The sequence below is a fragment of the Panthera pardus genome, unplaced genomic scaffold, assembly GCF_024362965.1.
Source record: "Panthera pardus isolate Hobbes unplaced genomic scaffold, ASM2436296v1 HiC_scaffold_16, whole genome shotgun sequence".
NCBI lineage: Eukaryota > Metazoa > Chordata > Mammalia > Carnivora > Felidae > Panthera > Panthera pardus.
The window spans coordinates 71,433,375-71,460,248 of record NW_026526721.1 but is presented as its reverse complement, the minus strand read 5'-3'; the positions used below and the strand labels follow the sequence as shown (position 1 = coordinate 71,460,248).

Here is a 26,874-nt window from a genome sequence, read left to right as displayed (position 1 = left end):
AGTGTATTGAAAAACAGAACAGGAAAAAGCCACACCACCCAAAGCAGCCACTATTAACATTTTGGCTATAATTTTTTGGAATAGGTTTATATCTTTCTGTGGAGTTAAGTCAGAATGAGATTCTTGGCCTTATTCTTTTAGAGGATTTAGTACTGATTTAGCAATGGAATCTTAAAAGGAAAGTTGTTTAGAGAATATGTGAAAAACTATTAGACCATGCTTGATTTTGTAGTTGATTTATAATGAGCTCACTGAAGCACAGATAGGGCTTGTAACTTTGGAGAGAGTTGAAGGGGAACCCAGACTAACTCTGGTCATCAGGGAAGCCCGTGCACTTCCAGCAGAAGGTGACAACAGGTGGTGGTGTTCTCTTACTGTCAGAATCTTTGAAGATTGGGAATGTAGCTAGAAACGGCAGATACATTAGGATCATTGAACTGGATAAATGGAGATGGAGTTTTCTCCTCTGCTAAACTTGGTTTGGAATATGAAAAGGAAATATTTTCATTGTGTGACTCTACTATAATTTTCAGCTTTTATCCTTCCTTACATTTGGATTGAGAGCACCAGCTAAGTCTTAAGACTCCCTCCCCACCTTGCTTTGTTTTGGGGTTTGTTTGTTTTTAGAATCAGCATTAGATATTTGCACTTGCATTTGGGGTCAGGCATGTTGTTCAGTAATTCTTGCAGTTGATGCATGTTTTTTATATTTCTAGATGCACGGCTTTTATTTTCTGGCTAACTGAAATTTCCTTATCCTCCTGTGCTGCAGTTCGGCAAGAACAGGAATTAAGAAATGGAGGAGCAATAGATAAGAAACTGACTACCCTTGCAGATCTTTTCCGGCCACCCATTGATTTGATGCATAAAGGCAGCTTTGAAACAGTAAGTTGTTGGAAATTTTAAGCCTTAGGTATGAATCCTTTTGCATTTTCAATGCCATTTTTTTCTTTCTAAGAACAAAAAAGTTTCCAGCATATAGAGAATCGGCATCTTAATAAGTATGACACAAGTGTGAGATACCTAAAAGTTTACATGATTTATATTTATGCCAGCAGTAAATGAGATGATTTGATAAAAATCCTTTTATTACCCTTGTGTGGTATCACTTTAGAATCTTTGCCATTTTGGTAGCTTTTGAAAAAAATCTTAATGTGTTTTAGTTTGTGTATATCTTTGATTAGTACTGAGACTAGTGTGCCTGTGTTTATTGGCCATTTGTGAATTTTAGGTATCTTTTGCCCATATTTCTATGGGAATCTTATTATATTTTAAAAGAGTATCTATGTAGTTGCAGAATATATTCTCCCTCAGTTCTTGGTTTTAATTTGGCTAACGCCAAAGAAAAACTTTCCAGAGCAGGTTTATTTGATTGTCTGGTAAATTATAAGCTTAATGAGGGCAGGGGTAACATGTTTCTTTTTATTTTGGTAATCATTGAGACCCAGTTTATGGTATTTTATAGAAACATAGTATTTGTTAAACAAATGAGTTTAGTTAGGATTTTAAATATCCTTCTCTTGAAGTGTTCAAACAGCTGCTTTTGTGTGTTGACTAGCATGTTAATGCTCTTTTGAATCAGAATAGCATTTCCATAGATGTAAATCACTTAAATTTTAGGTAAGTCTTATCTGTTAGGATAAAGTGGGTCAAACAATAATCACAAAAATGAAGTTTGTAGCTACATATTTGGAAGTGAGTTATGCTTGATTTTTTAAAAAGATTTTGTACTTTGACATATTCGTATAGTGGCCTAAATGAAATACTCAGGATTAAAAATTTAACTGTAAGCCCATTCTTCAGTTTTAATTTTCTGAATTGTAAAATCTCAGAGTGTTTGGCTGCAAGTAACAGAAAATCCAAATGATGGTGATTTGACCAAACAAGCATTTCTTTTTGTCGTGTAAAGAAGACTAGAGTTGATTGAGGGAGTTTTTGGTGTTCATTAGTCAGCTCAAAGATGTTTTCTTTCTTTGCCTTGTGATCTTAATATGGTAGCTGTGTATCCTCTCTACTGTTCTGGTGATAATTCAGCCATTGAGAGAATAGCAGCAATATAAAAGGCAAAAAGGACTTGAGTTTGTTTTGCCATGTTTCCCATTTTTAGTAGCTTCTGAGTTGCTCAGGGCTGAATGAAATAACTCTGAGTTTGATTTCGTTTGATCACTTTGGGCTCATAATAGCAGTTACTTTGATGCTTGTTCGTTGAGGGAAAATGTGAATCTTGTTTGATCTTGTCCTCTGAAGTTTGATTCACTTTTAAGTTATTATATGACCTGTTTTTCTTTGTATTTCATGACCTATATTATTCGCAGCAATCTTATCTTTTATTTATTGATAATATTAAGCTTTATTGTTTACAAGTCTTTAAATGATATAAACACTCCCACAAAAGGTAGGCATTTAATTATGGCTAGTGGTAAATCCATTAGTTTTATAAAAATTAGGGAGGTAATATACAAAATTAAGTCACTGAAGATTAAGGAGGTGAATGTTAAAAATTAGAGGGACACTGGCTGCTCAGGCAAAAGCCATAGGTTTGGGAACCATTTTAGATGTAGATTTGAGCTACAGTTTTACAGGTTTAGAAACTGGACTTTCTTAGTGTAACTAGAGGTAGAGTATGTTCAAGTGTTCTGGTTCATGCTAACCAAATGAGAAACGGATTAATTCACTTGTTCACTCAGTAACTATTTATCAAAGCCTTCTATTACAAGGTCTTGTTCTAGGTAATGGGGATTATATTTGTTGGGATAAAGATTTGACGGCATATGAGAGAGACCAGGAAGAAAAAAAACAGCTTAAAACAAGATAGAAGTCCAGATTGTTAGTGGTTCTGCTATATAAAGTTATTAGGAGTGGAGTTTTTTTCTGCATTTCACTGTTGTTTCCTAGGTCTTGCTTGCTTCTGTTCATATGATTCAAGATAGCTCACCACCTTGTTTGCTTTCCAGCCAGCATGAAGGGGGGGACGGGGCACACTTTTTCCCTTGAAAGGCACAACCTAAAAGTTGTACATTTCACTTCTGTTCACATCCCATTAAACAGAACTCAACAACATAGCCACACATAGCTGTAAGAGACACTAGGAAATCCAGATGCTTAGCAAAAATTGGAGGCTCTGTTACTAAGAGGGAGAAGGGGAAAATGGGTATTTGGTACCTATACGCAGTTTCTGCCATAGGGAGATAGTGATAAACAAGCTCTACAGAGTTCTTGCCATCAAAGAGTTTATAATCTAGGGGGAGAAACAGACTATAAACAAATAAAAAACATAATATATAACATATATTTAGTATATATATATATATATATTTTATATGTATGTTTGGTATGTATATATATAGAGAGAGAGAGGCAGAAGGGGAGGGAGAGAGGAAGAAAAATTTCAGGTTATAATAGTTGCTGGGAGAAAGAAAAATAGAATAAGGGAAGGAGAGAGGGCTATTTTTTTTTTTTATGTTTATTTTTGAGGGAGTACGTGTGCATGCGTGCACACAAGAGAGGGGCAGGGAGAGAGAATCCCGAGCAGGCTCTGCACTGTCAGTGCCTGGGTGGCTCAATTGATTAAGTGTCTTAACTCCTGATTTTGGCTCAGGCCCTGATCTGACAATTCACAGGATCAAGCCCTGCATTGGGCTCTGCTCTGACCATGCATGCGGAGCCTGCTTGGGATTCTCTCTCTCTCTCTCTCTCTCTCTCTCTCTCTCTCTCTCTCTCTCTCCCCCCAAATAAATAAGTAAACTTTTTTTTTTTTTAAAGGTACAAGTGTGCTTAATGGAAATTAAAAGCAAGATTGATTTCATAAATTTCACATATGTCTATAATTGTGATAGAACTATTTTAGATAGTAAGATCAGGGAAGATTATGAAAGGATGAGATTTGATAGAAATCTGAATAGAGTGAAGGACTATGAATCATAGGAATGTCCAAGGGAAGAGCAGACAAAATAGTTAAGTGTAAAGGTACTGATATTGGAAATATCTAGGCCTATTTCTGATACAGCCAAGAAAACCCGTGTAGCTGGAACTGAGTGAGCATAGCACTTAGGATGAATGATCTGACCTGGGCAACAGAACATTTCTTAGGTTTTCTTATTTCTCCACTAGCCCATAAGTTCCATGAACACAGGGACTTTGTTTTATTTACTGTTCCACAGTGCCTGGGAGAGTTTCTGGTACATGGTTGGCCCTCATTAAATCTGTGTTAAATGATTGAATGGCATAATCTGGAGTACATCGTACAGAAAGAGTCAGAACAATTTCCCTGATATTCCTTAATGCATATTTGTTAAAGTTGCCATTCAGTTACACGTGCACCTAGTCCTAATTACTAAGAGTAATTTCAAAAGTACTTGCTATAAATGTGAATAAAAATAATTAACATTTCCATAAAAAAGTACTGTGTATATTCCTTCTTAGTGTTTTATTTATATATATATATATATATATATATATATATATATATATATATAATTTCCTCTATATCTTTGTTTTTCATACTTTCCTGATCTGTCTGGGACTGAGAGAGAGGTTAGTCTTTACGGTTTCTGCCTTGTCATGATAAATCCCATCACATACCTATTTGGTGTAGCCATATTTACCCTTTTGTCTCCCTGTAATGGCTTTTAAATATTGACTCAGAACAGCCTAATAGATTCCAAGAGGGAAGATCATCATTGTCCCATGGTCCACTTACACCTCTAGCCCTTGACTCATATAATTTGTATACTAAGTGAGATTGTGTTAAGACTCTCTTATAGTTAGTCCAGATGTTGCTTTGCATGAAATTTGTATCTTCTGTGGTTCCTTCCTTCTAGCAGTAGTTTCTTAATAGATCTTCAGATGTTTTGGCTGATACAAGGTTTTGCCCCATGTAAGCTTCAAGAAGGCAGGGGTTTTTGTGTTTTGGTAACTACTATACCCACCATCCATAACTGTACCTGAAACATAGTAGATACTCAAATACTTGGTGAATGAATGAATCTGAACTAATGAAAGCATGAATGTGAATGAATGAATTTTTGAAAAATAGAAATCAAATGAATGCATCATTTTTAAACTCTGAGCTTTTTAAAATTTATTTTTGAGACAGAGCGCACGAGCTGGGGAGGGACAGAGAGAGAGAGAGGGAGGCAGAGGATCCAAAGCGGGCTCTGCACTGACAGCAGAGAGCCTGACGTGGGCTCAAACCCATGAACCATGCTGTGATGACCTGACCTGAGATCAGATGCTTAACCGACTGAGCCACCCAGGCTCCCCTGGACTTTTATTATTTTTGACGTTACACATTTTTTTCCTTGTCAAGTGCTGTAGTCGAGGCAGATGTAAATTTACCTTGTGTGTTAATTTTTTCTTTATTCTCAAATAGTTTTTCTTCCATTAAAACAGTATAATTACTTACTACTCATTTATGAAATCTGTATGCATGCTATAGGTAAGGAAGTAAGTGGGGCACTACTATGTCCTAGGAGCAAGGAGTTATTATATTTATATACTTTAAGCCTTTGAATACAGCTTCCTGACTCAAATACATGGATAATTCTTTTTAGAACTTGGGTTTTCACTTGTGGAATCAGTAGTGAATATTAGAAAATGATTTTCTCTGGGGGATTCATACAAAACAATAGGATAATAGTATTTTCAAGATTGCATAAACCTTAAAACAGAAGATATTCTTAGTTTTGCATTTTATGATACTTTCAAAATGTTATGTTTTTCAATTGTTATTAATCTGAGTTAATTGATTCTTAAGATTTTCCCATGTCAAATTGATTAGGAAAAGAATATTGTTCCAGGACAAAATTATTCAAAACTATGGCTTTCATTTCACTTCCTGTGCAGAGGTTTGAGGTAGCATTTGCTCATTTGCTTTTGTGCCATTCTTTTCCTGTTCATCAACATTTCTTAGGTCTTTGTGATAATGAGGAACTGTGAGGCAAAAAGTACATACTCAAGATTGATATTTGTATTATACATTGGGGAGTCTTGGAGATCATTCTGAAATAGTCTGTGATCCTGTGATCTCATTTTTGAAACCCATTCTTAGGAATAGTAACCCCAAGAGAAGAAACCCTCAACAGCTTTTACTGAAATGTCTAGGGTAGTTCTATAAAATAGCAATAGACACATACTGCTTACATTTGTTTAAAAGGAGAGATATTTGTGGATAGGGATTGGAAGAGATGGTATGATAGAATTACATGATTTTTTGACCTAGTTTGTGGAATCTTTTTTAGGTAAAGATGTTTAATGTACAAAAAAATCTAGCCATTAGAATAATAACAGTGTATAAATGAAAAGCAGTTCATTTAAATTTGAAAAATGCTTGAAAATGAACCTTATAATTACATACATATACTCAAATTAATGTATAGATACTGAAAACTCTAGATGTCATATTTGAGAAAAAATTTTGTATTTATATGAGGACAGCTTCTGAATTCTGAAACATATCAGTTACCAAATGGAAAGCGTTTCTGACAAATGTTATATAACTTTACTCTACAGGCCAAAGAGTGCGGCCAGATGCAAAATAAGTGGCTAATGATAAACATTCAAAATGTACAAGACTTTGCATGCCAGTGCCTCAACCGTGACGTGTGGAGCAATGAAGCTGTGAAGAATATTATCCGGGAACATTTCATTTTCTGGCAGGTGAGGAGAATTAATCAAAATTTTTGTAGTATTTTACTATTGTAGTATGAGATGTTGGGGAGGAGGCAGTAGGTTATAAAATGGGAAAAAAATTAACAGTTAAATTGTGATATATGAAAAAGTAAAACTACCCATAATGGCTGAAGTAGTAAGGACAAGTGAAAATAAGGTCAGCAATGAAGAACTCCTAAGGGAAGGAGGAAAAAGAACCAACCCATGTAAGCCATGTAGTATTTATATCTCAGAAGAGTTGATATATTTCAATAGAATGTACAACTATACTATTCAACAGAAATATAATGTGAGCTACATAAGTAATTTTTCCAGTAGCCACATTTAAAAAGGTCAAAAGAAATAAGTGGAATTAATTTTAATATATTTTTATAAAGTCACATTCTCTCATATAAAACTAATATTAAAATATGAAGTGGTGTTGTTTGTTTGTTTTTTGGTGTTAAGTCTTTAAGATCTGGTGTGTATTTTATATTTAACCGGTATCTGACTAGCCACATTTCAAGTGCTTCAATACCACATGTTCTAGTGGCTACTATAATTGACAGTACTGATATAGAAGTTCTTGAAGTAATGGAAAAACATTTGACCAAGGCCTAGATTTTAGCTTGAGTTTGATACTCCCATCTGTGTGTCCTTACATTTATCACTTAGGGTCTTACTGGTTCTAGTTTCTTTTTATATAAATGATCCAAGCTAAGGTTAGATGATCTTGCTCTGGTTTTTTATTTTATGAAAAATAAATTGAAAATAAAAACTTCTGAATGAACTTAATTCTTTTCCCAATGCAAGATATGCTATTGATTTGCCTGTTCTCATGTGTTATAGGCCCTAAATTCAACATGATTTTTCTGAATGGTAACCTTTTATTCAGCACTTGTTGATTATCTCTTTGCCTAGCATTATGCCAGGCACTTGAACCATGTAATATATAGTACATTGTGATTTATTAAGATGTATATGGTTGAAAGTCAGGAATGACATGGATGGACAGATAACAACAGGAAGGGCAATACCTCTTCTGAACTGGGAAGAGAGAAAGAACAGAGTGATATGTTTATACAAGTTTCCAGAGGCATTGAAGGCAGGAAGTTGAGGGAGTTCACATCAGATGACTTTAATTATCCAAGACAGGAGTGAAAATCTAACATATACCAACATATACCAACCATATATCTAACAAAGGCGTATTTGGATAATTAATTGCTGTTGGTATATTTAACAAAGATATAGTTGACACTTTTTTTTAATATCAATGACTTAACAGGTTTATCACGACAGTGAAGAAGGTCAGAGATACATACAGTTTTATAAGCTAGGGGATTTCCCCTATGTTTCTATCTTGGATCCACGGACAGGTAAGATTTATGTCAGCTTACAGCCTTTAACTTATTTCTCTTTCACTTATCTAAATAATTGACCTTTAATATTTGACTTGGATCCAGTTTCAGAATTATTTGGTTTTTTTATGTTTATTTATTTATTTTGAGAGAGAGAGAGAGAGAGCATGAGCAGGGGAGGGGCAGAGAGAGAGAGAATCCCAAGTGGGCTCTGCACTGTAGTGCAGAGCCCTACACAGGGCTCTATCCCTGGACTGTGAGATCATGGCCTGAGCCGAAATCAGGAGTCTATGCTTAACCGACTGAGCCGCCCATGCATCCCGAAAATTATTTGTAATACTTTAGATGAAGGGTTTTTGTTCATGCCCTTGAGAAATATTTAAATATCTATGAAGTATATATTTAGGAGTCTGTTTCTGGTAACTTTGGGAGATGGTAGTATTTTTATATTTTTGTATAGTTTTGTCCTTTGAAAGAATAACTTTTTCTTTCTTGTTATTTTATAAGGAATCTCCTTTGGTTTTCTATCATTAAAATATTAAGATTGTTCAGTGGCTGTTGTAATCCCATCAGAGAAGCAGAGGGTAGAGTTAGTTTTATTATTAATTTGAGTTTCATACAGATACTGCTTTGTCTGAACCTCTTCCTAAATAGCAGTTAATGATATCAGCAGGTAAAGTAGCTGCCCTGTCATGATGGCCAGGAATCTCTTAGATTGATTATAATTAATGTATCCTCTAGTTTATGAACATACTATGTAACTTAGGCTGGTGAGGGGTGGAGTGTGTTCCCAGTAATTTAATTATGCATATACCAAAAGAAATATTTAATGAGAGAATATTTGGAAAGAGTATTGATTTTATTATATACCCTGGTTTTTAATTTTTAGGTCAGAAGCTAGTAGAGTGGCACCAGTTAGATGTATCTTCTTTCTTGGACCAAGTGACAGGATTTCTGGGTGAACATGGGCAACTGGATGGACTTTCTAGCAGTCCCCCCAAAAAATGTGCCCGTTCAGTAAGTATGACTGAGAAGTGGTGATGGGCAGTTAAGTGTAATTGCATATAAATATCTTGTGAAAAATGTTTGAGTAAAGGTAATAATGTAAAAGTTTAAAGTTTGTGGCTGCACATCTTAGATACCCTCCTTATATTTTGATAATTTCCCACATAGGTGTTCTATCTTCTCAGTGAGATTATAAGATTCATATTCCTAGTCTCCTTTGCAGTTAGGGTAAGGGCATGTGACCGGAGACCTGGATTTAGAAATAAACAGTGTGAATGTGTACCGGTAGGTAGGAGAACTGATAACGGCAAGCCTGGTGACAGAGGAATCCACTTCTTCAGGGGTAGCATGTCAGGCATTTGGTATCCAAGTCTAAGCAGCAGTAGAAATGGTATTTTTCCTAGACAGCTTTCATAGTGTAGCTGGACATTAGTACTGGTTATATAGCTTTGGGGTCTGGCTCCCTGGCCCACCCAGAGATTATTTCTGTACTTAATTTCTATAATATGCTATTATGGGGCAGACCTGTTTGATAATTAAAGTCAAGATTGGTGGTGAGTAAGAGACCTTCAGAGATAATGGGACTCTCATTTGGTGGTAGGAGCTATTTGGGTTTGATGGCAGTGAGAATAAAATTAGTTTTAGAGGATATGACTTTAGCAGTCCATATAATGCAGTTATGAAACTGTTCCTTAAGTTTATCACCTAGAATAAAGTACACAGGCACAGAATGGTATGCATGCTTGCCAAGGAGTGGTATAGAATTCTTTTTTTCCCCGTAGAGAATTTTTATTGAGGTAGTTACAGTAGTACAAAACTAAAACATTGATTCAACTTTTTTTGTTTGTTTTTTTCATTATTCTGAGAAGTTTGGCTAAGGTAGAATTCTTTTTTAAGGCAAAAAAACCCCAAAGAGTCTTTATAATTGCCCTAAGAGAGTTTCTTATCTTTTGCAGTCATACCTAAGGCTGATATTTTCAAAAACCAGAGCTTGAGCTTGTGAGTTGCTGAATTACAACAACATAAATTAACAACTTCACCAGGTCTCTTATGAAAAGTAAGACGTTTAGTGGGAAAGAATGGGACCATAACATTGGACAAATACATAGGGATGATTTGGGTGACCAGTACCTCAGACCCCACTTCTGATACAATTCTATGAATGTTACAAATATTGATCAACTGTGTGCAAGAGAAACACCAACAGATAATGACTTAAACAAAGAAGACATCTACTTTGTTCAACTTAAACAAAGAAGACATCTACTTTGTTCAACAAGAAGTCGAGGCAGGCAGTCTAGAATGTGACTTCTGTGGATGTCAAGAAACCAGATTTCTCCTCTTCCTCCCTCCCATCCCCCCATCCTTACTGTTGGCTTGTTCACACAATCACAATATAGATGCTCTGCTCCCAGGCATTATATCCAAGCGTGGACAAGGAAGATGGGGGTAGTGCCTCTGTACAAAAGTAAACAGATACAGATAAGAGTTCTGCTTATTTTAGCTGGACATATTTTCTTGCACAAATACAATTAAGGTCCTGTTAAGAAAGCAAAGAAGACTGGATATGAGATAGGAAACTAGTAGTGTCTGATATAGTGCCATTCTTTAAAATCAACATACATGGTACAGAGTGTCATTATCTGCAGTCAAAGCCATTGCATGTCATGTGGGCATATCTATTTGCTTTTATGTTTGTAATAAGTTAGCCTTTATTTTATTTTTGAAAAGTTATAGCTATTTAAAAAAAAAAAAAATTTTATTTTTAATCTCTATACCAAATGTGGGACTCAAACTCTCAGCCCTGAGATCAAGAGTCACATGCTCTACCAACTGAGCCAGCCAGGTATAAAAAAAGTTACAGCTTTTTAAAAAAATTTTTTAATGTTTTTATTTATTTTTGAGGGAGAGAGACAGAGCATGAGTGGGGGAGGGGCAGAGAGAGAGGGAGACCCAGAACCTGAAGCAGACTCCAGGCTCTGAGCTGTCAGCACAGAGCCCAATGTGGGTCTCAAATCCATGAACCGCGACATCATAACCTGAGCCGAAGTCAGATGCTTAACCGACTGAGCCACCCAGGCGCCCCTTGAAGAGCAAATTTTAAATTTTTCATGAAATCCAGTTTATCAGCGTTTAGACTTTGTGCTTTTTGTCTCTTATCTGAGAAATCTTAGCCTAACCCAAGATTTTATCCCATGTTTTTTTTATTTTTAGCTCTTAAGTCAGTGATCCATTTTGAATGAATTTTTGTATATGGTGTCGGGATAGGGTTGAGTTGGGGCTTTTTGTCTGTCTGCATATGGCTGTACACTTGTTCCAGCACCATTTGTTGAAAATATTATCCTTTCTCCATTGAATTGCCCTTTGCACCTTTGTCAAAAAATGATCATATATATGTGTGGGTTTATGGACTCTTCCTTCCAGTGATTATGTTATGTCTTTCTCTACAGCACTTTTCTCTGTCTTAGTGATAGTAGCTTTGTAAATCTCGAAATTGCGTGGTGTAAGTTCTCCAACTTTATTCTTCTTTATAGTTGTTTCGTTATTTCAGATCCTTCGTGTTCCCACATAAGTTTTAGAATCAGTTTGTCACTTTCTTTTTTTAAATTTTTTGAGGAACCTCCATACTATTCCAGAGTGGGCTGCACCAGTTTGCATTCCCACCAACAGTGTAAAAGTGTTCCCCTTTCTCCGCATCCTCACCAATTTCTGTTGTTCCCTGAGTTGTTAATTTTAGCCACTCTGACAGGTACAAGGTTGTATCTCATTGTGATTTTGATTTATATTTCCCTGATGATGAGTGATATTGAGCATCTTTCATGTGTCTGTTAGCCATCCAGAAATCGTCTTTGGAAGAGTGTCTATTTCATGTCCTCTGCCCATTTCTTCACTAGATTATTTGGTTTTTTGGGTGTTGAGTTTGTTAAGTTCTTTATAGACTTTGAATACCCTTTATCCAGTATGTCATTTGCAATATCTTCTCCCATTCTATTGGTTGCCTTTTAGCAAGGGAAGCTGCTGGGATTTTGATTGGATTTGCATTGCTTTATGGATCATATTGGAGAGAATTGACATCTTGACAATATTGAGTATTCAGATCCATGAACATGTATCTCTCCATTTATTTAAGTCTTAAATTTCTCTGAACAATATTTTACAGTTTTTGTATATTGACCTTGTGGGCTGCAGCCTTCCTAAATTTACTTACTAGTTCTAGTAGCTTTTTTGTAGATCCCTTAGAATTTTTTTTTTAATGTTTATTCGTTTTTGAAAGACAGAGACAGAGCACAAGCAGGGGTGGGGCGGAGAGAGAGGAGGACACAGAATCTGAAGCAGGCTCCAGGCTCTGAGCTGTCAGCACAGACCCCGACGTGAACTGCGAGATCGTGACCTGAGCCGAAGTCGGACACTCAACTGACTGAGCCACCCAGGCGTCCCTAGAATTTTTTATATATATATAGATGGTCATGTCGTCAACAAATAAAGACTTATTTTACTTCCTCCTTTCCAATCTCTATGCCTTTTCTTTTTCTTAACTAGGACCTCCAATACAAAGATAAATAGAAGTAGTGAGATTAGACATCCTTAACTTGCTTCTGGTGTAGGGGTGAAAGTATTCACTCTTTTACCATTAACTTTGATGTTAGCTATATGTTCCTTATGGATACAGTTGATTTGCTAAAATTCTGTCAAGAATTCTTGGGTCTATATGTTCACAAGGAATATTGGTTTATAGTTTCTTTGTCATTTGTTTTGTCTTCCTTGTAATGCCTTCTTTTGGTTTTGGTATTAGGTTAATGCTGGCCTTTTGATGAATTGGGAAGTGTTTTTTCCTGCTTCTGTTTTCAGGAAGAATTTGTGTAAAATTGATTTTATTTCTTCCTTATTGTTTGATGACATTCACCAATAAAGCCACCTGGGTCTGGAGTCTTTGTGGGAAGTTTTAAACTACAGATTCAACTTATTAATAGATATAGGACTACTCAAGTATCTACTACTTCTTTAATGAGCTTTTTAGTAGGTTTTGTCTTTCCAAGGCTTTGTCCGTTTTATCTGAGGTGTTGAATGTATTGACATAAAGCTGTCCATTATATTTCCTTGTTATTCTCTTTAATGCCTGTAGCATCTATAGTGATTGTTATTAATCCCCTGTTACTGGTAATTTGTGGTTTCTTTTTCCTGACAATCTGATTAGAGGCTTATCAGTTTTACTGATTTTAAACAACCAGCTTTTGGTTTTAATAATTTTTCTTTTGTTTTCTAGGTTGTTGATTTTTGTTCTTTCTCTTTCCTTCTCTGCCGTTTGGATTTAATTTCATTTTCTTTTTCTGTGTGGGTACTTTTTTTATTTAAGATGGAAACTTAGTCATTAATTTCAGACTTTTCTATTATGTGTGTTGAGTTCTGTAATTTCTCTGTAAGTGCTTCTCTAGCTCCATATCACAATTTTTTTCTAGATGAAAGGGAAATTGATAAATGGAATTTTTTAGCTGGGTGTGCTTTCTTTTATAGACATGATTAGGATTCTGTAAGTAAAGAAAGAAAGGAGAATGGATATTGGATAGGAAGTCTGTAGTGTCTGCCATGTTAGACAGTCTTTAAAATCAAACTGCATGCTGTGCACCGTCATTATTATGAACCTGCAATCCACTTAAAAGCCATTGCAGGTCACGTACTTACCCTTTTTTTGGTGGTAGCTTAGCCTTAAGTTTATTCAACATTTTTTCCTTAATTTTTTTTTGCTATATGATTTAATTTTTTTTGTTATATGATACAAAAGCCAAAATGAGGTTCCTTTAGTTTTTTGTTATTGACCCATATATTTTTTGCCTTTTTATTGTGGAAAATTTTAAGCATATTCATAAGTAGGAGTTTATTGAGCCTGTATGTATCCATTAACTAATTTCAGTAATTATTGCATGTGGCCAGTCTTGTTTCATTTATATTCCATCCTGTTCACATTATTTTGAAATAAATCTTAAGAATTCACTTTTTATTCATTAATGCTTTGGCATGTATCTTTAAAAGATAAAGACTCTTAAAAAAAAGAAATAAAAAAAGAAAAAAAAAACAAAAAAAATAAAGGCTCTTTATTTTTTTGAAACACAATCACAATGCCAGTAACACGTCCTTAATTAACAGCAATTCTTTAATATCAGGACATGTCTACTGTTCAGCTTACAAAATTTACAAAATTTTGTTAACTTATAAAATTTTTTTTTTAACGTTTTTTTAAATTTATTTTTGAGACAGAGAGAGACAGAGCATGAACAGGGGAGGGGCAGAGAGAGAGGAAGACACAGAATCTGAAACAGGCTCCAGGCTCTGAGCGGTCAGCACAGAGCCCGACGCGGGGCTCGAACTCACGGACCGTGAGATCATGACCTGAGCCGAAGTCGGACGCTTAACTGACCAAGCCACCCAGGCGCCCCTAAAATTTTTTTTAATGATTTGAGTTAGGATCTAAATAAGTTCCATTCAAAAAAACCCATATTTTGTAACTTAATCAGTTTAGCGATACTTGTGACAGAACTTTACCTAGTGGAAAACTGTTGGAATTTGCTTTTCTCATGATCACAATGAAAACCTTCATTGTAATTAAGCTTGGGAAAATATAATTGTTGTTTTTCCCTATTTATTATATGCTGTTTTATTTTGGTTTGAATGTTACAGATCTGTTAGATTTTTTGCAAAATGATGATTACCGAGTTGTTGTTATCCTCTCTGTGTCAGAGCAGTGCTAGTTGAAGAATATAATACGGAGCAAGGTAGACATCCTTTTCTGTATTGAGTATTTTAAAAACTAGTGTTTGGCTTTATATTTAAAACCTTAATTCTTGTATTTTTCTGGGCCAGGAATAAACCGTTTTCTTGATTTTATTAATTTTGATGTAAAGAAAACTTGTGCTTGCAGCACCGTTGTGGCAGGTCGTAGCACAGTTTTATTTTTGTTTTTAAAATATACATTCCATCTTGGCTGTGTAAGACAAAGTTGTTGCACTTAAATAGCTTAAAATTTAGTAAAGAGAAACATTCAGCAGAAAATAATATTGGCAAGCTGTTATATTTCTCATGTCCTGTTTGACTTTATCTATTTTTGGGTTTAACTGTTTTCTTTTTCTTTCCACCCATGTTTTATGACTGCAACTTGCAGGAGAGCCTTATAGATGCAAGTGAAGACAGCCAGCTAGAAGCTGCCATCAGAGCCTCCTTGCAAGAGACACACTTTGATTCAACACAGACAAAACAGGATAGCCGCTCAGATGAAGAATCTGAATCTGAACTTTTTTCTGGCAGTGAGGAGTTCATATCCGTTTGTGGCTCTGATGAAGAAGAGGAGATAGAGAATCTTGCCAAGTCCAGAAAATCTCCCCATAAAGATTTGGGGCATAGAAAAGAGGAGAATAGAAGGCCACTGACTGAGCCCCCAGCCAGAACTGAGCCTGGAACAGCCACAAACCACCAAGGATTGCCAGCCGTGGATTCAGAAATACTAGAGATGTCACCTGAAAAATCAGATGGAATAGTGGAGGGCATAGATGTAAATGGTGAGTTACATTCTAGACCTGCTTTACTTAAAACTTGAATGTTACTGGAGGGGTTTATATATTTGTTTACATTAGTCTTCTGTCTTAAGCTGTTGTATCTTTTTTTTTTTTTTTTTTTTTTTTTTTTTTTTTTTTAAACTCTTTCTTTAGGACCAAAAGCACAGTTGATGTTGCGGTATCCAGATGGAAAAAGGGAACAGATCACTCTTCCAGAGCAAGCTAAACTGCTGGTAAGTATATCTAATTGGAAGTGTTTACTTGAAGCAGAGAAACTAATTAATTGGCATAATTGGCTTTATGAGTCTTTGAAATAGATGGTATTTAGTCTGGCCCCTAACTGAAAACTTACTGTGGTGAATCTTAATTCTAAGTATTTTATTACCTTCTTGAATTATCTTAGGCAAGTTACATAGGGTCTGTCCAGTCAAGGATTTTCTGTTCGTGGCTGCATGGGATAGAAACCCAGCTGAAGTTATTACCTAGCAAAGGGGAGTGGGGTGGTTATTTTGAACATTATAGTGGGGCTCTTGGGTTTCCTAGTAGCTGAAACTGCAAAGGGGTTAAGAACCAAGATTGTTTTCCTATGTCTCTCTCATGGGGCTTGTTTTGTTTCCCTCTTGTGATTTTCTGCTTCACACCATTCTTCTCTCTATACTGGTGGTTTTTATTTACCTCTCAGCTTGTACATGGTTCATCTTAGTGATGCTTGAGGGCCTTTTCCTCTGAAGTCCACAGCTAATGGGCCTTTCCTCTGTGTTTTCTAACCCCTGGAAAAGAGAATGGGTCTGACTGGCTTAGCCTAGTGTATGAGTGAATCCCCCTTAGATCAAGTGTCCATACCTAGCTGCTTGCTGTGGCAGGAGATAGTTAATCTGATTCTTCAAGACTATGAGTACAAGTAGGCTGTGGCCACTGGTGCTGATACCCAGAGCTATCTCCCTAGTCTAGCATTTGGAAGGGAATGGGAGACGAGACAATGAACAGAGCAAGTATAGATCACTGTTTTGAGAGGTTTGGTCTTGAAGCTAGTGGGAGAATGGGCAATAACCAGAGGAAAAAAAATGATTGAAGGAAAGACTGAACATGTGTAAGTCTGATGGGAAGCATCTGTAGAGAGGGAGATGTTGAAGATACTTGCAAAGGAATATTCTGTAGTGGCACAGTTTCTAAGAAGGCAAGAAGGGATTCAGTGCACTGGAGGCAAGATTGTCTGTAGGTAGACTGAAGGACATATCTTCTCTGATGAAAAGAAAAGAAATTGATAAAATGTTTAAAAAGAGGACAATAATTTTACAAATAGAAATTGGGTTTATTGGAGAAACAAACATAATCCTGTATATTTCAGTATCACTTAATGGTCCTAAATTATTGGATACAGGTTTATTATCTCCCCATCAAAAGAGTTATATTGGCCCTTCCACAAGGGTAAGCTTTGGCTATGTGAAAGAATAACTTAAACTTCAGATATCTCATCTGACATGATAAAAATGAACATAGGCTATTTAATACCTTAATATATTCTTTCTTTTTATTTCCATCTAACAGCTTTTGTCTTTTCTCTTGTTTTTCATAGGCTTTGGTGAAGCATGTCCAGTCTAAAGGATATCCAAATGAACGTTTTGAACTTCTCACCAACTTCCCTCGAAGGAAACTCTCTCATCTGGACTATGACATTACATTACAAGAGGCAGGCCTTTGTCCTCAAGAGACTGTCTTTGTACAGGAAAGAAATTAACATCATGGCCTGACCTCTCTCAGCTTACCCCTTTTATCCCTTTTCCTGTGAGATACCATGTCACTAAGTATGCATTTTGGCTCATAGGACCATAGAGCCAAAGTCGGGCAAGCAAGTCACCTGCCTTCTGTTTTATTTCTTGCTCTCTCCTATATTCAGTCTCTTCCCCCAACCCCCTTTTTCACTCCTCTTCTGTTTTCTTCTTTTTCCTACTATTCTTTCTTTCTTACCTAATCTGGTGACCAAATGGAAGTGAAAGAATTAGACCTCCTAGTACTGGCTGCAGGAAATGCATGTTCCAATAAGTGGTCTCTTGCACAGCACTTTTTTGGGATCAAGTGATAATGTTACTCCTCAGGCTCCTTTGGTAAAAGAATGGCTAGATTCAGAATAAGAACAACCTCCTTTTTTTTGTAAGGCCCATTTTTTGTAGAGAAAAGAAATTCTGTAACGCTTTGTTGTTCATGTAAGAAATATCACGTAACAAAATATTCAGGCTTTTGTTTACATGGAAAAAGCATCCCTTATAATTATTGTTCATTATATTTAAAAATTTTTTTCAAAGGATTCCCATGTTCCCACCTAAAATTATTTTCCATGATATGTGTTATTGGCAGATTGAGTGTTAAATATAGGGTGAGTAGCATGGAGTGGCTTTCAATATCCTAGCCTGAAACAGCTTTCTTCATTATTACTTTATAAATTGTATTGATCCTGCTAGTCCTGGAACGGACGTTTAGTGAGGCGATTTTGGTGACTGGGATAGGAAGGTGCTTGCTGTTTCTGCCAGTACAGCATATTAGTTCCTTTGGCCCTTCCATTGTTTGGGTCCACAAGTGATCTGTAGGAGAGCAACTGTTCAATTAATCATGCAGTACAGTGGCTTGTGGTTGTAACCACTATGGTAATTGATTGTCCTATGTGCTTTAAGGCATACTTATGTATGTCCCGGGGGGGTGGGGGGGGGAGAAAAAGATGCAGCTGAGAGTTGCTAACCATGTTCCTACGGTTAGAAAGAATGATTCATTTTTTTACCCCTGGTTGGAACAATTCCTAAAAGGTTCTGGTGACTGAATGAGCTTAATTCCTCTACCGTTTTCTTGCAAAAGGTATCAAAACTGAAAGCCTCTCTAAGGCAAAGACCTTTAAATTCAGTTTATAAGACAACATTTAGTAAGGGAGGTGGAGAAGGTTACCGGTAATCTTCAGATGTGGGGTTCTTCTGCCGACAAAAGCCACATTCAGACTTAGCTGGTGAAAGCTTTTTTCAGTATTATTTAGAAGAGGCCATCTTGAATCTATGTAATACTGTCTGACTTATCACCTTCACCATATGCTCAATTCTTACTTTGAGCTTTAAATAGAGTCCTCTGAAGGGGTAGTAGTGATTCTGGTGGCAAAATCAGAACTTTAACTTGTTCTATAGAATGGACCTATTTTGTCAGTTGGGGATTTGGATTGATTGATTCTTCTACTTGAGGAACATAAATTGCTATTGCTCAGAGACCTTTAGGTTTCCATCTATTTTAAGATCACTCTTTCGGCAACGTGGGGATTAAAAAAAAGATGCTTATTGTGTTGCTAGTACACAATTAGAGAATATGGTTTCTAATGGTTGGATTTTGAGGGACCCTTCCTAAAGAATGAGTATGTATCTCCTCAAGGAAATCATGGAAAATTCTGTTTATTCTTCAGTGAGTCCTTTTGAATTAATGTTCTTACATTTTTTCCTAAGTCTGTGTAAGTGCTTATGTATAAGTATATAATTGTATAAATATTTATAAATATATTTATATAATTACAATTTCATTTATACCTTGAGTCAAAGTTCTCTCTTTAGATTGGTGACTGAGTAATACCATTTTGGTGTTTTTCTCATAGGCTCTCGAGGCTAACTAGCAGCTTCTCATTTATTGAGGAAACATGGTTTTCATGTTAATTCCTCAATTGTATCTCTGAACTTGGATAATATACTTGCTATCTGAGGAATAGAGCTATATACTAGCAAAGGTGCAGTAGAAGGTTTAAAAATTGTTGGTAGTAGACAAAGTCAGAAATTAAAAATTCAGGGAGGCACAGGGTAAGAACTGAGGGTATGCCCAGCTTTGGTGCTGTGTTGGCACCCATCTCCACTCTCAGCAAAGTCACAGCTAAAGTCCAAATCTGTCAAAAATGTGAAGTCAAGAATTTTCCCTGTGGGACTCTGTTTCATTCTTTTACCTACTAACTTCTCTATAAAACGTATCTCAAGAATCCGAGACATGCTCATTAATGATAGGATGTAGTTCTTTTTGATGAGGTCAGCCGTGGCATATCCATTTATGAGAAACCAAAGTGACTTTTTCAACTTGGATAACTGTGAGATGACCGAGTAAATATAAAGTGATTTAAGTAAGCATATCAAAGACTTAGGGCATGAGATACTGATCCAACTTAGATACAGTTGGTGTTTTTAGAGTACAAGATGTAGAGGATTTTATTTTATTTTGAGGCAGAAGTGTAATTATCCTGGGCTTGATATAGAAGCCCATGGGGGAGGGATTATGGATTATACATGGGAAGAGTAAGTATAAAAAGGAGTACTGCTTCGCTCATGAACTCAATTCATTAAAGGAGTATGCTTCCTCCAGTTTGTCTTCTTCTTTGCTCTGCAAATTCCTTTGCTCTTTGGAGGAAAGATTTTACTGAATAGATTAAATGAGGCTAGTAAGATTAGTTAAAAATAGTCATTCCTTACAGGTATTGGAAACAGCTCAAAAGAAAAGATGGGGAGGAAAAGGACAAGATAGACTTTGAGAAGGACAAGAAACAAAGATGGGGAGATGGAATGAAAATTAGTGGGGGAAAAAAGTGACAGGAAACATCTTTTGAATTTGATTTAGAAAGGAACCAGAGAAGAGAAAGAACAGCCAAAGAAAGAACAGAGGGAAGAATGCGGAACTAATTCTGAGTAACTAGCATGTGCTAGGTACTTTATGTGCATTTTCTCCTTTAATCTTCTTATGAACTCTACAAAATACACACTTTCCCCATTTTGTAGGCAGGAAGAAAGTGAAGTTCATAGAACCCGCTCAGGATGTCACAGCTAGTAATTGACAAAATCAAAATAGGCATCCAGAATCCATGCTTTTTTTACTCCCTTGCTGTAGTCGCCCACAACAGGGAAATCAATTTACCCAAAAGGTTCTCTTCCTGTGTTTGGCTCTGTAAATTATCATTTGGTTTGTTTCCTTTTAAAGCTTGTGGGATTTGCACTATGCCTGTAAATTCTTATTTACACCACTGTTTTGAGGGACTGATTATTCCTTTTTTAAAACGGTGCACTGATAAAAATGTGAAAGGAAAATATGTGGCATTATTTGCCAAGAATAGATGGAAAGGCTAAAAAATAATTTTATCTTTTTTAAACCATTTTTTGGAAAAGATACAGTTTTCTTTGTCCCATCCATACCTAAATTGAACTATGTGTATATTTTTAAATCTTCTATAAAATTCTACTTCCTTGACTCTAGAAGTCAACAAATATTTATTGAGTCCTTAATCAAAGTTGGAAATGTCTTGAAGTCTAATACCTGGTTTCTTCCTGTTTTATCCAGTTGGAAAGACACACTACACATGAGATAATTGAAGAACATGTAAATGTTTACCTTTCTGGGGCTGAACTATAATTACAATAAAACTTGAGAAAAGGGAAAGACTTGTGTAGGCTTTCATTAGGAAAGGCCACAGAAAACTAAAACTGAAAAGTGGCAAACTCTGTAGCTCAGAGTTTTTGACTCACCTGTATTCTTTAGCTCCACCTTTTGTAACTGCTAGACTTAGGGCACAACGTTTATCGGTAGTGTATATCCAGCACCCAAGTAGGAAAGGATTATTGATCCTAGGACTAAAGATTTTAGCTAGCAAGGATCTCACTTGGACACTTAGGAAAATACCAGAGGGAGCCACTAGCAGCTGGAAAGTGAAGGAAAGATTTAATTTCTCTACCCAAGTACGAATGAAATATATAGAGGGGCACTGTATGTAGGCATGAGTGCACTCGGGTAACAACAGCTCTGCTATACTAATAGAGAATTGGACTGGATCAGTAGTTCTGTTTTTTCACGTTAAAGGACTTATTCAAGTTTGGCAGGGGTGGGGAATTGTGGGGTTACATATTAATAACATTAAGACCATAGCTGGAGAAAATGTGCATATGAAATTGCAGACCCTTTGCAAAAACTCTAGGAACCCACAGATTGCAGACCACCGAATGAGATTACCTCTGAAGTCCTTTCCACTCTAAACCTTTATGCTTCTAGTTTCTCCTCTTTATTACATATTATCCCTAGGCTAATTAAAAGTTTACTTGTTAATCAGTTCTTTCGCTTTTTTTCTGTGTCCAGATTTCCCAGTAACTTCATCTAACCTCACTGTGTGACCAAAATCTCCAAAAAGGAGACTATCGTAGTTCTAGACCTAGTAATGATCTTTTAAACACAATTCATCAATTTTAAAAACTTCATGCTGTGTTTTGAATCAGTGTTAAGTAGGACTAAAATGTAATTAATGAGAACCAAATATTTCACTGACACCAGAATTAAATTTTATTTTACCTGTGTGCTTAAAGCACTTTACTGGATGAGCAATTGTTAGGAAATTGATTTGACTAAGTTGTAAAATTTACACTTGGTTTTAGCAGAAACAACTTTTTCAAGATCTAATTAGACCAACTTTTAAAAATATTTCTTATCCCACAAGAGTGCATCTCTGTTATGTTGTTCATATTTTCTCTCTCTCTCTCTCTCTCTCTCTCTCTGTCTCTCTCTCTCTCTCTCTGTCAGTCTGGCCCTCTTTCACTTAACTACTCAATAGTAAATCATGGGATGCAGGTTGCTGAATAAGTGATGGCTTGTGTAAAATTAAATGAGATAGGAAGAACCAACCCTACTGATGAACATGGCAGTTTCCCAGTAATACAAGCCTTGATGAAAAGGCTACTTGAAGACAGCTGTGTCCTATGAATATTCAACTTCATTGATTTGCCTTGCATAGCATATCAATCATTGTCTTGCCTTGACACTTAGTATTGCATTGTGCACAGTTTAGATTAGTGGCAAGAATGTTTAGTACAGAAAATAACCAACAGAGAATACCAAGGCACTATCTTGATTTCTCTTGTTATGTAGAAATTTGGTATTTCGGTGCTGGTTATTTTGGTCTTTGACTCAACCGTGTGTCAGTTCTGCTAGAGAGACAGTTTAGAATCAAGAATATTTTTTTATAGAGATTATGATGACTTTGATCGTTTTCCCATGAAGTGAACTTGTGACTAAATTATTGGATGTGACTATGAGGCCGTGAATTAGAAAGTCTTTTTATCCTACCTTCTCTTTTACTTTTCCATTCTCTATTCTCTATTTTTTGGATATCCATTTTCTGAAAATTAGTCATGACTTTTAATGAAATTAGCTATGTTTAAGAAGTTCCATTTCTAAGTTTGAATGTATAACATTTTTAATTTTTCATAAATTAATATATAAGGGAAGAATTTGAAGCAAATGGTTTTATAGCTCATTTTCTCTCTGCACCTAAGAATTCTCTTATTCTGTATATAGAACGGCTAGCTCCATGATACCCTTCCTCCCTTCTTTGTGCTACAGAATGTTCTGTACTGCTTAGAATCTCAGTCATTCTCATAAACATGGTAATTTTTGGTTCAAGCCTTTATTTGCCATATGATCTAAAAGCAGAGGTGGGCAATCCAATATGAACTACTTCAGTAAAACAATTTAGCATTTCTGAAAAGTATTTTCAAGAGATGACCAGATTTACTTGGATTAGAGATACAAATACCAATGGTAGTGTTTTGCCTAAACAATCCCACATTAATGTCTTAATACGAGAAGTTGCCTTCTTATACTTAATTCTGTGGCAACAAATAGCAAGTTTTTGTTGTCTGGTATTTCCTATATACAGACCAAAATGCCCTGAGATTTTCTCTTTTACAGGGTCACTTGAGTCTTCAAATAGGAAGAATAGTCAAACTACGCTGGACTGAACGTGAAAAATTTTATCTGCATCAAAAAAAGTTATTAATCTAACTGGGCTACCACGAATCATTCATTTATTAGATGTAAATAAATAAAATGGGAGACCTTTCAAATCATTGGATAAATTCTGACCTGGAATTGAATTCTCCCCTTCTTAAAATCTTTTATTTGCTTTTTTCATAGACTCAGTATGAGCATCTTAACTAATAAGGGATAGATTCTTGATCTGGAACTGTTCCCTGCCATTCTGCTTTTTTTTCCCTTTTGTCAAGCTTGCTAGCTTTAGAAGAGTACATGTTACCAGGTTCTATTTCAAGTTAATGACTTTGGAATGCTGATGCTCAACTGGGTATCTGAATGTTTTCAACAAAATGGTTTTATAGTATGCTTTTCTTGGAGCTTCTGTGTTCTTAATAATGGAAAATATCAATAAATTATGTGATTCAAAATATAAATAGGTTTTTTACCCTAATCATATGTTCTTAATAACTTTTTGATGATTTATTGCCCTGTAAATTAAACCTCACATGAAGTTACCATTGCCACCAGAAAATCCCCTTTTACCTGCTAATTAGAATGAAAGTAGTATGTGACCTCCACTTTTTAGTTAAGGAGTGTAGCAAGCTTGTAGTAGGGGCTGTTTATCTTACCCATTTTGGGACTTGGGCCTTGGGCCTTGTTACTTTTTCCGTTTATCCCTTCAATTTTGGAAAGCCTGTTTAAAATTCTTGCTGGGAAACAGACGGTAAAGCTATGATATAATCCTCTAGTCTTAGATATAGAGAAATGAGTACCAGTTGATGCTAACATGATACTTAGACTTTGAGGGGCTTTCATCCAAGCTTTGGCATGAATCTTTTATATACAGTTTTTTCACTCCTTTAAAAATCTTTTCTAGAATGGTTTTCCTTTTGACTGTTAACAACTTCTAAGCATCTGGTGTCTTCTTTCTTTTCTTTTCTTTCTTTCTTTTTTTTTTTTTTTTTTTTTTAACCCTTTAAGAAAAGTCCTTTTTCGAGTAGGTATTGATTGTTCCATGAATACTCTCAGGAGTGTTTGTAGGCTCTGTGCATGCTTTGTATGAGTTCAGTTTGAATAATGCGTTTTGAATCATCTGGGATGTCCCAATTCTGGCATGTCTTCACTAATTGTGTTTTTTAAACATTTTTCACATCATTTCCCAAACCTCACTTCCCATCTTATTCAGAGAGGTTAATCAAGGAATGAAATTTGTTTGGGGAATAGGGATGGGGGTGGGTTGGGGACTTGAGTGAGGTCAGCTTGGGGTGTTTGCTTTAAAGTGTTTCTCAAGCAGTTCCTAAGAGTATTTAGAGATTCCCTGGGAATCCTTATTCTGGACAAAGTGGTGGTCTTAGTGAGATTTGCATTTTTAATGCAGGACAGGCTCTAAATTTAATCTGTAGTGTAACTTTGTTATTGAATCCAAGAAGATAATGGACAGAGACAGTGCTCCTATTGTAGCGTTTCTGGCAAGTGCTCCTTAAAAGGCACATAGAGTTCTCTGTGTTCTGGGTTTTTAATCCCATGGTGCTAGGAGATATTTGTTTCTGCAGCTCTTCTCAAAAGTGGGAAGAAGGGTTCGGGACCAGTGAGCAAGGGGGCAACTGGATCATCCACTAAATTGTTTTGTTCACGACACACTAGAGACCCTCCTGTACATCTAGCAAGTGATAATTAAGGTGCTAGGGAAAGCCTTAAATTTGAAGACACATGGAGGCGATAGCAAATCTAAACTTGGAGGAGGAAAAAACCATGCCATTAGATAAAGCAGAGCTGTGACTGCTGGCTAAGACTCCATGGAACTTCCACTTGCTCTAAAACCAGGGAAATCTTAGATAACTGGGTGTGATGTATCTATAGATACACATAGTCTATAGGTAAATAATTTCCAAAATGGGGGTCTTTCAGTTGGTGATCCTCTGGTTTTGGCTGTACCAAATTGTGAATATTGCTGTGTTGTACCCAGTTGCTTTATATTGGTACTGCAACTTGAACGGGGCGGGTGGGGTGGGACATTTGGGGTGGGGGCGGGAGGGGAGTGGGACGATCAGTCTTTTGAAGACATCAGCTCACTGTGCTGAGAGAGGGACCAAACTCAAGGAAACCTCTGATCTATAAATTCAACTGCTGCATTTTTTTATAAATACATGTAAATGTCCTGTTGTAATATTTGATCTTGGAAATAAAATCAAAAACTTTTCAGTATTAGTTTTTTGTTACTGTTTTTGTGAGATAAGACTCTCTCTAGATATTACTTTTAATTAATATCATTCAGGATTCAAAAGCTTGCCCTCATATGCTCATGTTTAGGATCCTGAAGTATTTATTGACAGAGGTTAGTTCATAGTCGCATTGTCAAGGATAATGTTTGCTAGCTTCTCTTTTAATAGTATGTCGAAACTTTATGGTAAGTGCTGTATAAATGTTAGTGAAATTGTCATGAAATCTTTGGGTGAGCTGGCCTTTTAGGAAAGTAGGATCCTATAACTCGATATTTGGGCAATTCAAGCATGTAATCTTTCAGACCAGGAATAGTGATTAAGGACTCAGTTTAAACAAGTAAAGGAAAAACAGAATTACTAAATTAATGGGAGAAAAGCCAGGAGATATGATTGTATTATATCATAGAAATTGAGGTCACTGCCTAGCTCATGGTAACCCCAGAAACCAGTTTGTGCAATGCCTCTTGCTCTTTTTTTTTTTTTCTTTAACATTTATCATTGACAGACAGACATAGAGCATGAGCAGGGGAAGGGCAGAGAGAGAAGGAGGCACAGAATCTGAAGTAGGCTCCAGGCTCTGAGCTGGCAGCACAGAGCCTGACGCGGGGCTCGAACTCACCAACTGCAAGATCATGACCTGAGCTGAAGTTAGTCGCTTAACCAACTGAGCCACCCAGGTGCCCCTGCCTCTTGCTCTTAAGGAACTATTCCTCATCCCCACACTTCAGCAATCTATCCTGATGGGACTTGCCATCTTCTTCCAAGACTAGGTCTCCCTGGCCACATGGGTCAGCCAAGGGTTGGACCTAAATAGTAAATTGGACTGAGAGGGGGTGTCTCCCATTCCTCCAGCCACAGGATACTTATTCTTAACTGACCTCACTATGTGCCAAATAATAGAAGTATGGGGATGAGCACAACAAGCACAGCCCTGTCCTCAAGGAACGTATTTTCAATGAATACAGACAATACACAAATTTAAAGACAAAGGTTTGATTCAAATACTGTGAAAAAAATAGAAAAGCAGATAGAGAATTCTGCTTTAAATAAGATGTTGGAGAGTTAACATTTAGGCTGGCACCTGAAGGATGCGGCGAAGGTGGCCATGCCAAGAGTAGGAGGGGAACCTCCAAGCAGAACAACAACTGCAAGAGCTGGGGAACAGGATGTACTTGAGGTATCGAGAGAAGGCAAATGGGTCTGGTATGTAGTGAGCAAAGGGAGTGGCCTAAAACGCGCAGGAGCCAGGTCATATAAGGCCTTAGTAGGCCCTGGTAAGGAGCCCAGATCATGTTCCAGGTG

The 26,874-nt window shown here is 36.4% G+C and overlaps 1 protein-coding gene across 2 annotated transcripts in view; it reads left to right on the top strand.

The window, feature by feature from the left end:
- UBXN7 (UBX domain protein 7) overlaps positions 1-23,801 on the top strand; it is a 58,372-nt gene extending 34,571 nt beyond the window's left edge. For both annotated transcript variants that reach the window (XM_019448721.2, XM_053903504.1), the window contains 7 exons: positions 773-885; positions 6,511-6,657; positions 7,937-8,027; positions 8,899-9,026; positions 15,169-15,562; positions 15,713-15,792; positions 17,136-23,801. In XM_019448721.2, coding sequence (XP_019304266.2) covers positions 773-885; positions 6,511-6,657; positions 7,937-8,027; positions 8,899-9,026; positions 15,169-15,562; positions 15,713-15,792; positions 17,136-17,297 — 1,115 coding nt within the window. In that variant the 3' untranslated portion in view covers positions 17,298-23,801. The remainder of the gene's footprint in view (positions 1-772; positions 886-6,510; positions 6,658-7,936; positions 8,028-8,898; positions 9,027-15,168; positions 15,563-15,712; positions 15,793-17,135) is intronic.
- The last annotated feature ends 3,073 nt before the right edge of the window (positions 23,802-26,874 follow it).